At 37.8% G+C, this 13,997-nt stretch overlaps 1 protein-coding gene across 1 annotated transcript; it reads right to left on the reverse strand.

The window, feature by feature from the left end:
* Nucleotides 1–11,773: 11,773 nt before the first annotated feature.
* Nucleotides 11,774–12,613, reverse strand: LOC138354791 (nipped-B-like protein B). The gene has a single exon (XM_069309284.1). It carries the CDS (start codon nt 12,611–12,613, stop codon nt 11,774–11,776), a length of 840 nt encoding a protein of 279 aa, XP_069165385.1.
* Between the last annotated feature and the right edge of the window lie 1,384 nt (nt 12,614–13,997).

Genomic DNA, 13,997 nt, shown 5'->3' on the forward strand with positions numbered 1-13,997 from the left:
TAACAATAAAGAACTAGATACAAATTAAATGTGTGCTATAAAATATGTGTATGTGACATATATTCATATAAGCACAGACGTTGCGGTATTCAGAGTAAGGACAGTTTTTCCTCAGACCCATGCTCACAGTTCCTAGAAACCAGGACAATTTAGTAATCATGCGAAACTGCGGCATCTCTTACCGAGTCCATTTTGAACAAAAGGTAGTGAACAAAAATATCGAGTACATACAAGCAAAATATATATTCAGGCATTAAGTGTGCAACTTCATCATAGTGAATAATAATAATGGTTCTGTCAACTATGGGTTTCACAATAAACTAAAGGTAACAGGATGAGCATGGGTTGCACAAACTATTGGTAACAGGATGGGTATGGGTTGCACAATAAATTAGGATGAGTGTGTGTGTGTATATTATAAATATATGTGTGTGTGTATATATATATATATATATATATATATATATATATATATATATATATATATATATATATATATATATATATATACGACATATATATATATATATGTCGTACCTAGTAGCCAGAACGTACTTCTCAGCCAACTATGCAAGGCCCGATTTGCCTGATAAGCCAAGTTTTACGAATTAATATATTTTCTCTAATTTCTTTCTTATGAAATGATAAAGCTACCTATTTCATTATGTATGAGGTCAATTTTTTTATTGGAGTTAAAATTAACGTAGATATATGACCGAACCTAACCAACCCTAAATATTCTTTCTTTCAACCTTTCAAATATTCTATCTCTAATGCTAAGTATATTTAATTCTTTCCGCATGTTGAGAACTTTGGTAGTTATAGGACAGCCAAGTATAATTCTGAGTGCTTCATTTTGCATTTTTTCCAGTCTATCAATACTTTTGCCATTCTGCAGGACCAAAGCTGATGCATGATAGTCTATCAGAGACCTTATATACGCTAAATACATCATTCTTGCTATTCTAATATTAACACCATATTTCGGGCTGTACCCCACTACAGTTCTGAGAGCCTTGAGTCTGTCTCTACATTGTTGATGTAACTTATTGACTGCAGTTGAGGTACAAGGGACATAGACTCCAAGGTATTTGAAAGAAGAGACATAGTCTATTGGTATGTTGTCTATCTTAAGTTTTCGTGGTCCACTTTTGCGGTTGCCAATTTGTCTGTTAAATACCTTAGTTTTAGCAGCGTTGATTACAAGACCAAGGCTCTCACAAGCTGTATGTATACAATTTAAGACTGTTTGCATTTTGCGGTGGGTTTTAGTATGCACAAGGATGTCATCTGCATATCTGATAGTGATGTTTGCCGGACTAGTTGGGATTGATTTTAGTAAAGCATTAATTAGAACATTAAACAAGGTAGGACTAAGTACTCCTCCTTGTGGGGTGCCTAGTTGCATTACTTTAGTTTCACTCTTGTAGCCTTGGAACAGCGCAGAGGACTTCCGGTTGGTAAGATAGCCTCGTATCCACTGTAATAAATGTCCCCCTATATCCATTCTCGCTAATTCATACATAATCACTTCCCTATTAGCAATATCAAAGGCATTTTTTAAATCAAGAAATGTTGTGTACTTGTGCCTTTTATCTCCATGAACAGTAAGAAAGGTTGTGATACAGTTGTGTACACTTTTACCATGTGTGAAACCATTGATATCAGGTGACATGTGCTCTTTAACTCTATACAATAATCTATTAAGCACCATTCTCTCAAAGAGAGAATGGTGCTTAGTTGATTGTCTACTATTCTCTCAAAGGTTTTGCACATGCAACTGGTCAGTGAGATGGGACGGAAAGCATCCGGTTGGCCAGGCTTTGGTACAGGTACCGTAAGACTGGTGGTCCATGATACAGGCAACTGCCCAGAGACATAGCTGGCATTAAACAATTCTAATAATGGGTTACCGGGTACACGATGTAGGAGTCTTAGAATATCATAGGTGATACCGTCCTCACCAGGAGCAGTGCTACTGCCCCTGGAGAGGGCTGCATCCAATTCATAATCTGTATATGGAACATCACATTCATCATGTTGCTTGCTCAACATGAAATTTATGAGAGAATTTCTGTCTGTGGACCTCGCCTGCAATTTCTCCCCAGTGCTAGCTGGTAGCATTCCAAGGCTGGAAACCTGAGCCCATTTTGCAATTAACTGATTGGCTTTCTGTAGCGGGTTTGGGTGTGAAACTTGTCTACTATTTTTACCAATAATTTTGTTTATGCCTTTCCAGGCTTTGCCCAGGGGAGTATGCAGGTTAAGTCCACTAACAAAACCCTCCCATTCATTTTGTCTCAGTTCAGTCATTCTCTCCCTTGCCGCTGCAAGCTCGACCTGAAACAGTTTTAACATTTGAGGAGTTCTAAGGCTCTTATATGCTTTACCTGTCTGTCTAGCAATTGATTTAAGCTCTTTCAGTTTAGCATCATCATAGTACTGGTTGTGTCTGACCTGTTTACCAGTACTTCTTTTTGTTTGGCGTGACTCACTATTTTTGATGGCCTCATAGGTATATGGGTACATCCGGTCTCTTACCCTCGACCGCGTCGGTACCTTTATGGTCAGGAAGCCACGGATATTTACAATGGGGCTCGGTCAGTCAATATGATTCCTTTGACATCACTCAACTTATGTATTCTGTTCTCGTATTGACAATTTGAATGATATCAAGAATATTTTGAATATCTTCTGACATAGATGGTGCTATAGTTGATTGTTGTTCATGACCTGTCCAGTGGGTCGAGACTGGTCTCATTAGCATCTCTCAGATTAGTGGGAAGAAATTCTTGCTGCAAGAATGTGTGTTCTCAGAGCTAACTAGGGTAACTAGAATACTTATTTCCTAAATAAATACTTTAATTGTAAATATTTGAAAATATATGGTATGTTTCCGAATTTCTGACGATATAAAACATATTGTGGTTTATAATTAAGTTCTTAATAGTGATCCTATCCTGCATCATAATTTACATAATATCTACTTCTGTTTTGTGTATTAAAATGGCTACTTTTTATGTTAATTTATTTCTGTAAATGATGATGATGATAAAGTTCAATAAATGTAAGTAAGAACATAAGAATGAAGGTAACTGCAAAAGACTTATTGGCCCATACGAGGCAGCTCCTCGTATGGAGCTGCCTTTGATAAGTAATTACCAAAGAAGGCACCAAGCCGGGAAGGCTGTGTAGCACAATAAAATAAGTCTACTGCTCCTGAAGAGGACGGTATTACTTACAGTTTACTGAGATTAGTCTCACAAGTACCAGGTAATCCACTTTTAGTGTTGTACAGAATGAGTTTAAGTGAAGGAGTATTACCTGATGATTGGACAGTGTCATTGTTCCCATCCCCAAAGCACACTCAGATAATTATAGATCCATATCTCTAACATAATTTTGTCTATTAGCACAGTTTTCGGCGTGAAGGCATTGAGTAGATCTCGGCAATACAAGAAGTTTCAAGCTAAACTTTCTAATATGCTACACTCACCTGAGGTCCGTAGAAGAGCGAAATCTGATTATGCATTTTGGTTCTACAAGGTAGCCAACTCCATCAAAATATTAAATATGTACCCAACTCAATTAACGATTAATCAACCAATTACTCCATGGGATAACTTGGATCTAGCAGTTGATTTTGTAAATGCACCCAAGAAAGATAATGTACACTCTACATTATTAAAACAGTTAACACTGAAAAGCATCACTGAGAGTACTCAGGGTATGGGTAACGATGTGTATCAGTGCTATACCGACGGTTCTGTAGAAGAAGGTGGACGATGTACCGGATGTGCATGTAATATATTTGAACAATCTTCTCTCGTACATACATGAATGAAGCGCGTCAATGATTGGGCAAGTACAACTCAAACCGAACTTGCAGGCATATACCTTGCCACTGAATTTTTAAAACACAAAGGCAGTCGACTTATATACTGTGATTCGCAGAGTGCACTCCTGGTATTGAACGCACATAGTAGTGACACCCAGAAAATAGTCAGTGATATTCGAATGAATATTTTAGCTGCCAAAGAAAAGAGATTTGAAATTAAATTCCTATGGATACCATCACATGTTGGCATCTCAAGGCATGACACTGTTGATATGCTTGCAAAGACAGCCTGTAGAAAACCAGTGGTAGAAATTTATATGGGTGTTTCATTAGCAGTGACAAAGAGAATACTTAAGCAAACATCTAATGAAAATCTCACCGACCTAACAAATTCACAAAGACCTGAAAATTGTAGCATTAAATATTATGATAGATATCGTGCGGAGACATTCACATACAGGATTAATGGAACAAGAACCCAGCAATGTGATGTTATAGTGGCCATAATACGCTTGGGATATAGACGTATCTGGCAGCTTTCTCAAAACCCAAATGTCGAGTACACAATGTGTCAACTTTGTGAAAGAGAAAATATGCACTCCCTTGAACATTATATTGTAGAATGTCCCATACTGACTGACTTTCGCCCTCCTGGGCTAAGGTATGCTGAACTGTGTAATTACTATTTGAGTACTGGAACACTTGATGATATATTGAACTTGTACCCTAGATTGACCATGTAACGTATCAATTATACAATGAATGTATGTGATGTAACTCTATAACCTGAGCTTGTGAAAGCACCTTAATCACCTTCAGTGATTAAGTGCTTAATTGCACACTAGTTTCTCTATCAGTTATCTCACCTTGTCAGAGTAAAAGAGACAAATATATGTGTATGTATGTGTGTATATATGTATGTATATATATGTATATGTACGCATACGTCTGTGTGTGTATATGTATGTGTATAAAGTATATGTGGAAGCTGGTCAGAATTCAATTTCACCTTTGTAAATGCACGTTAATGATACTATGTAAAAGACACATCGAACACTTTATGTAGGGCATACGTAAATCTGTGTATTTATGTATTTACGTATGTAGCTTAGCCTAGCATTTTAAAAACACTACAATCACCTTATGTGGTTGATTGTTCAATAAATCCCTGAACTATATGTTTAACAAATCTCTAACCCTATCAATGGAGTTAGTTAGTTTAGTTCTTATATTATGCACCCTATACCCATCTTGTGGGCGGTAGTGGAAAGGGTTAGAGTCCATGGCGGACTGAAGAAAATGTATATATGCTGGTTAGCATTGTTAATGTGTGGCCACGTCTGTGGTAGAAAATAATACAAAAAATCAAATAAAGGTATTATTGAAACTTATAGGAAAACATTAAATCCTAAATATATCTTTAATATTATACTTGAAATATTGTATACTTTGCTCTCTCCATCGTACTTCTGCACCTGCTGGCAAGTGGTTCGGTGCAGTGTGCAGGTGATGTTCATTACTGGGTGAGCTGGCAGGTGGTGCTCACCTGCCAGCTCACCCAACGAAAATTTGGTTTTTAATACACTTACACATTTATTGGGTCTTTCCTTCACCTTCATTCAAGCACTAGGGTATTACAGTAAGTGTTTTAATTATAATATTTATTAACGTTATTATTTTTAATTTTTATTATTATTAGTATTATTATTAACAGGAGAGGATCGAGTGTGTGTGTGTGTGGGGGGGGGGGTATTATGGTACACATGTCCACATCCCAATGCCCGCCCTTCCAGGACTGGGGGTGCGGGGGTGTACAATAAACTATACCCACATCCGGCGGCAGCTTGTCGAAGGCGGAAGTGTAGCCTAGACAATTTGTCATGATAATTAGTGATGACTCTTATTTTGATTATGGGTCCGTAATCCAGTTAAGCTTTTATTCTTAATTTATATTACAATGCTGGTAAAATACACTTCTTGATGATGAGTATGGAGTACAAATGAACTCATTGTGTACCCAAGTTCAAGTTCAAGTATGTTTATTGAGATAAGCAATAAATACATCTCAAAGGGATAGAGTAGCTTAGGTTATTTCAACCCCCCTCTAATTCAAGTCCCTCAAGGGGCGCACAAATACTGTGACTACAAATAGACAAATAACATTACAAGAATCCAAACAAGAATTGTGTACCCTATACTCACAGGATGAATATAGGGTACACAATAAACTACCACTCACATCATGGGTATGGGTTGCACAAGAAACTCGCGCAGAGGATGAATATGGAGAGCAAAGTAAACAAAGATTCACACGATGAGAAAGGGTTGCGCAATGTCCTATGACTCACAGAATGAGTATTAGCTGCACAATAAACTACAGGTCACAGGATAAGTATGGGTTGCACAATAAATTACAGGTCACAGGATGGGTATGGGCTGCACAAACTACCGGTAACAGGATGAGTATGGGATGCACAATAAATTACGGGTCACAGGATGAGTATGGGTTGCACAAACTACTGGTAACAAGATGAGTATGGGATGCACAATAAATTACCGCACAGAGGATGAGTATAGGGTGCACAAACTGGTTGGGTAAATGGAAATGGTTGGGTACATTTCCTTTCACCTAATGCGACTATTCATGTGTCCGGACACCGGCGATTGTGTGGTATTGGCTATTTATTTAACCATAACTTTGCATTCATTTAATAATTATATTAAGATATGTTTTCCTTGAAATGTAGTTACATTATCGTCTACATGGCTTTATTCTGACATAAAGACCTATGGCGTTACTTTGCATATATGCAAAGTAATTATAAAATTGATTGGCTTGTGTGGAGGCCTTCACACTCCCTGAGCGAGCCATCAAGTAACTATAAAAAGGCATATATCTTAACTTTCAACTCAGTTATATTTATGCCAAAGTATTAACATGCAGCTTATATTTATGTCTTTATGATGACATAGAAAACTTCGTTTATTACAATATCTAGATTAAATTAACATTGATCTTCGGAAGGTCATAGTTCCCATATCGGTAAGGAGAGCGTCGGCCATGAAGCCTTGTTTAAAGTATGAATATTTTTCCTCTCTAATAAGGTATAATCTCTGTGATGGATTCACAAAAACTATTTTATATCTGCCTTTCTGATAACATATACAAATATAATCTTTATTTGTGAATATTTGTTAATTAAGCAATATATCAGAGGGCGTGTAGGGTTCGGTGTTCAATGAACGAAAAGGACTGGATCACTGTGTACAGGAGGCTGATATGGCAGCAAACACTCTCCTGGCGACCATATTTCTTGGATAAGTCGCTCCACACAATTGTCGCTTGGACCGTCGACTTCCTATGGCGTCACCTCTCACATATTTACGTCTAATTTCGTTATGAAATTAGATTATTTCAGAGTAAAAATAGGTTTGATCATGTTCTATGTGTAGCACCAACATTACAGTAAGTAAATATGCCATATTTCTTCATTACTTACGTAATGCTAGGACGATTTGGGTAGTTTTGGCCTGATTTGGGGTGATTGGGGTAATTCTATGGACCGCGCGTGGCGTTTCGGGCAGGTCCCTGGAACACGATCCCCGCCGCGAAGAATCGTTGTTACAACCAAGTACACATTTTACTGTTGAGTTAAACAGAGGCTTCAGTTAAGGATTTGCGCCCAGTAAATCCTCCCCGGCCAGGATACGAACCCATGACAGCGCTCGCGGAACGCCAGGCGAGTGTCTTACCACTGCACCACGGAGACTCTATGAAGACTCACAGGATGGTGCATACGGGTGATAGGCGTTTTGAATGTGCCGAGTGTGGGAAGCTATTCAATCTGCTTGGAAATATGAAGAACCACATGGTAGTGCATTCAAGTGATAAACCTCATCAGTGTCCAGAGTGTGGAAAGAGATTTAAGCATCTAGTAGGGATGAAGACTCACAGGATGGTGCATACAGGTGAAAGACCTTTTGAATGTGCCGAGTGTGGCAAACATTTTAGAACACGTGGAGCTATAATACGTCATTTACGAGCTTGTGCATTTTGGTGATCGTCCTCTATGAGTGTCTAGAGTGTGGGAAGAGATTCAAGCAGCTTAGACATGTGAAGTAGCACAAGATAATACAAGGGAGGTGTTAGTGTACAACAACTCAAGATTGTTCAAAGTTAAATAAATATTTGTTTATCTTAACAAAGATAACGCAAAGTTTTATCTGTTTTTTCTTCATATATGCACGAGTAAGATTTTTCTGTTTTTGTTCCTCCTAGAACCTTATTTAACATATAATTTCTGTAGTCAACCATTTTGTTGAAATATTATCTGCATTGGATGTGGTGTTGAAAGCAGTTTGAGATGCACTCATAATTAAACCATTTAATTTACAGGAGAAATATAAATTTGTTATTATGAAGGAATTAAATGTTTATGAGTGGGATTGGGTAGTTATAGATAATAGCTGCCTCGTATTGGCCAATAGACCTTCTGCAATTACCTTTGTTTATATGTTCTTAAATCTAAACTTATCCAATTTATACCCATTGTTTCGCGTTCTGTCTTGTGTTGATACTTTTAATACCTTATTAATATCCCCTCTGTTATGTCCTTTCATCCATTTGTAAACCTCTATCCTGTCACCCTTAACTCTTCTCCTTTCCAGTGAATGCAATTTAAGCTTTGTTAATCTTTCTTCTTATGAAAGATTTCTAATATTGGGAATTAACTATGCCATCCTCTGTTGTTTTTAATATATATAAATGATTTAGATTCAGGTTTGAGTAGCAACATTTGCAAATTTGCAGATGATACAAAAATCCTTAGAGAAATTAACCTGGAAGAAGACTCACAATCACTTCAAGTTGATCTAAATAGGGTTTTGAAATGGTCAAAAGATTGGCAGATGCAGTTTAATGCTGATAAATGTAAAGTTCCGATGCTTGGTAATGATGATAGAGTTACAAGATACGAGCTAGATGGTGTTGAGATTGCGAAGTCGGATTGCGAAAGAGATCTAGGAGTTATGATTAGTAAGAATTTAAAACTAAAGGATCAATGCATGAATGATCGTAATAAGGCAAAGAGGAAATTCGGATTTATTAATCGAAGCGTTAGTAACAAGACACCTGGTGTGGTTCTTAAGCTATATCTTGCTCTGGTTAGGCTCCATTTAGATTATGCAGTTCAGTTTTGGTCGCCGTAATATAGAACGGATATAAATTCACTTGAACGTGTCCAGCGTAGGATGACTAAGTTAATTCCCCAAATTAGAAATCTTTCATATGAAGAATGATTAACAAAGCTTAAGTTGCATTCACTGGAAAGGCGAAGAGTTAGGGGTGACATGATAGAGGTTTACAAGAGGATGAATGGACGTAACAAAGGGAATATCAATAGGGAATTAAAAGTATCAGCACAACACAGAACGTGAAACAATGTGTATAAATAGGATAAGTTTAGATTTAGGAAAGACTTGGGTAAATACTGGTTCAGTAACAGGGTTGTTGATTTGTTGAACCAATTACCGCGGAACGTGGTGGAGGTGGGGTCCCTCGATTGTTTCAAGCATAGGTTGGACATGTATATGAGTGGGATTGGGGTGGATATAAATAGTAGCTGCCTCGTATGGGCCTATAGGCCTTCTGCAGTTGCCTTATATTTTATAATATATATATACATATATATATATATGTTGTACCTATTAGCCAAAACACAGTTCTTCGCCTACCATGCAAGGCCCAATTTGCCCAATAAGCTAAGTTTTTCAGAATTTCAATATTTTTCAATTTTTTTTCTTATGAAATGACAAAGCTATTCATTTCAATATGTATGAGTTTTTTTTTAAATTTGAGTTAAAACTAACGTAAATATATGACGGAACCTAACCATCCCTACCTATCTTAACCTAACCTAAACTAACATAACTAAATCAATAATTTATGTTCTTAAAAACTGGTATCACATTAGCAACTTTCCATAACTCTGGCACTCTGCCTGACTCTATTGATTTACTCAATATGGTAGACAGTGGGTCGCAGGGACAGTGGTCCCTGTTAATATGGGAGAACACTGTGTCTATGAACTTAAGGCACAACTCTCCTAAACACGAGAGTGAAGTATACAACTTTAGAACACTTTCCCACCAGGAGACTCGAACCCTCGCCAGCACAGAAGCCTTCCAGCAACTGGCATAACAGGGACCCATATCTCCCATATTAACAGGGACTTGATGAAATAAACGTATAAATGACCCCTCACTTGCTCTAGTGCTCTTGGGAGGTGGTGATCTTTGGAATATATAAATACTTCGAAATTACCATCTCTTTTAAGGGTCTGAGCAGGTGGTGGAGCGGGTTAAGGCGTACCTGTTATGCCAGTTGCTGGAAGGCTTCTGTGCTGGCGAGGGTTCGAGTCTCCTGGTGGGAAAGTGTTCTAAAGTTGTATATATATATATATATATATATATATATATATATATATATATATATATATATATATATATATATATATATATATATATATATATATATATATATATATATATATATATATATATATATATATATATATATATATATATATATATATATATATGTCGTACCTAGTAGCCAGAACGCACTTTTCAGCCTACTACGCATGGCCTGATTTGCCTAATAAGCCAAGTTTTCCTGAATTAATATATTTTCTCTAATTTTTTTCTTATGAAATGATAAAGCTACCCATTTCATTATGTATGAGGTCAATTTTTTTTATTGGAGTTAAAATTAACGTAGATATATGACCGAACCTAACCAACCCTACCTAACCTAACCTAACCTATCTTTATAGGTTAGGTTAGGTTAGGTAGCCCAAAAAGGTAGGTTAGGTTAGGTTAGGTAGGTTAGGTTGACGAAAAACAATTAATTCATGAAAACTTGGCTTATTAGGCAAATCGGGCCTTGCATAGTAGGCTGAGAAGTGAGTTCTGGCTACTAGGTACGACATATACATATATATATATGTATATATACATATATATATATGTATATATACATATATATATATGTATATATATATATATATATATATATATATATATATATATATATTTATATATATATATATATATATATATATATATATATATATATATATATATGTATATATATATATATATATATATATATATATATATATTTATATATTTATTTATATATTTATTTATATATATATTTATATATTTATTTATATATATATTTTTTTTTTTAAGGGAAGGGAGTACCACCTCTGGCTGGAAGAAGGGGGAACCATAGCCTCGGAGGAAACCACACATAACGCATTGTGGGAATGTAGGTCCCCTCCAATACAGTTTCTGTGTGCTTTTCTCCTACCACCCCCTTCCTTTTTTGCTTTATTGTGTATTTAAAGGTTACAAAACCATACAAGACAAATGCCTAAAGGTTATGGATCTCTTGAAGCTCCTCCGCTTCCGGACAGGAACCGAGGACGCAGCAAGCATTTCCCCTCTGGATCGCAAGTGTCATGACTGTAAGTGTCATGGTGATGATGCTGGGACTGTAGTTCTCCTTGCTGTAACAATCTTTACTACACACAGCCTTCATCACTGTAACCATCTTTACTACTCACAGCCTTCAGCACTGTAACCATCTTTACTACACACAACCTTCACCACTGTAACCATCTTTGCTACACACAACCTTCACCACTGTAACCATCTATACTACACACAACCGGCATCACTGTAACCATCTTAATTGTACAGTTTTCATTACTATAACCTTTATTAGGTACAAACATTCTCACAGTAACCATCTTTATTACATACCAACGTAACCGTACACACTTAATTTTCAGCTTAAAAAATCAAGGAATAAGGAAACAACAGTTAAATAACTCAGATAAAATATTTTATTTAATCCTAGTAATAACATCAATGATTTTTAATATAAAAATGTCTTTTCAATAATTTATTTTTTTTCATTTTTAGTTCCTTTTCCTGTTTACGTTCTTTATTATTTTTCTGCTTATGATTTTTGTCTTTTTCTTGTCCATGCTGCTTATCTTTTTCTTGTCCATGCTGCTTATCTTTTTCTTGTCCATGCTGCTTATCTTTTTCTTGTCCATGCTGCTTATCTTTTTCTTGTCCATGCTGCTTATCTTTTTCTTGTCCATACTGCTTATCTTTTTCTTGTCCGTGCTGCTTATCTTTTTCTTGTCCATGCTGCTTATCTTTTTCTTGTCCATGCTGCTTATCTTTTTCTTGTCCATGCTGCTTATCTTTTTCTTGTCCATGCTGCTTATCTTTTTCTTGTCCATGCTGCTTATCTTTTTCTTGTCCATGCTGCTTATCTTTTTCTTGTCCATGCTGCTTATCTTTTTCTTGTCCATGCTGCTTATCTTTTTCTTGTCCATGCTGCTTATCTTTTTCTTGCCCATGCTGCTTATCTTTTTCTTGTCCCTGCTTCACTTCTGCCTGCCGTTGTTCTTCGTGGTTCTGCCGGTGTTCTTTCTTCCGTGGGTTCTTCTCCACCTTCTGAAGCTTGGTCTTCATGCGTGCGAGCTTCTCTGCGAGAGCACTGGGCACTGAGCCCACCACTCCCTGCCTGGCTCGCTTGATTCGTGGGTCATGTGACCCCGGGGGAACAACCTCTGCATACCTGCGTTTCACACCTGACCCTGCCTCATATCCTCCATCATGACCTATGAGCCAAGGCGGGACCCCTTCTCCATAACCTTCAGGCAAGTCTGGGTTCCTGCCAGACTCATCCATCCTTGACTGAGGTCTAAGTAAAGAGTCCTGAAGGACTCAGTGAGGCTCAGGTAAATATCCCAGATGGTGAATATTTAGTCAAGGTGATAGTGTTTCTAGCGTAAGGCTAGGTAATTATCAGGAGAAACCACTAAATCTTTACGTCTATACAGATATTTCGACCTTATACTTACAAAGGATAAGGGTGATAAGTAACTAGGACAGAATGGAGGAAAGGAATGGTTTACAGAGATTGGGAGTTCAAGACGACCTGTAGGAAGCGAGACTGTCTCTATACCGTCCAGTCCAAGCAGTTGGGCACTTTTTTAGGGTAGAAAGAGTAGAGTGAGGGGGGGGGGGAATAAGAGTAGTGTATGAGTGAGGGAAGGTGCTATAGTCTCAGAGTAACCCAACCCTCATGTTTGTCATGGTGACGATGATTGAAGTACTCATGACGAAGCTGTGAGTGAAATACTGATGATAAATATGCAAAGAAGTAGGCAAGAAAAAGATTTATTGTGAGAAGTCGTGATGATGATGATCACTGAGCAGTGAAGATCTTGGCACTGCTGGCAATGGTGTAGTGAAGAGTTAGATGTTGGGAGTGTAATAGTCATGGTGACGATGTTGGGAGTGTAATAGTCATGGTGATGATGTTGGGAGTGTAATAGTCATGGTGATGATGTTGGGAGTGTAATAGTCATGGTGATGATGTTGGGAGTGTAATAGTCATGGTGACGATGTTGGGAGTGTAATAGTCATGGTGATGATGTTGGGAGTGTAATAGTCATGGTGGTGATGTTGGGAGTGTAATAGTCATGGTGATGATGTTGGGAGTGTAATAGTCATGGTGATGATGTTGGGAGTGTAATAGTCATGGTGACGACGTTGGGAGTGTAATAGTCATGGTGATGTTGGGAGTATAATAGTCATGGTGACGATGTTGGGAGTGTAATAGTCATGGTGATGATGTTGGGAGTGTAATAGTTTTGGTGATGATGTTGGGAGTGTAATAGTCATTGTGATGCTGTGTTACGGACCCGAGCCCAGCGTCGTAGCACGGAGCTGTGATGACCACACCATCTGTGGGTCAGCTCCCGAAACCCCCTCCAAATGGACGACGCCATCTAGTGAGGACGAGATATACCGGCCACAGGGGCTGGATTCCCGTCTTAATCAGCTCGTAACATAGCCGCTGCTGACCTCTGGTGAGGTGACGCTTAGACAGCAACGCCATCTATGGAGTGGATAGGTGGGCGTTTGTGTCTAAGCCTGTAAGTGAGGTGCCCTAGTACTGATGACGTGTCTGATTACAGAGTCGACCTGGGACTGCTGGATTGGACGATGGGCAGTCTACCCAAGGCAGCCATTGTATCTCCACGTGTTTGCTGCAGAAGCTGTGAGT

The sequence above is a fragment of the Procambarus clarkii genome, chromosome 64, assembly GCF_040958095.1.
Source record: "Procambarus clarkii isolate CNS0578487 chromosome 64, FALCON_Pclarkii_2.0, whole genome shotgun sequence".
Lineage (NCBI taxonomy): Eukaryota > Metazoa > Arthropoda > Malacostraca > Decapoda > Cambaridae > Procambarus > Procambarus clarkii.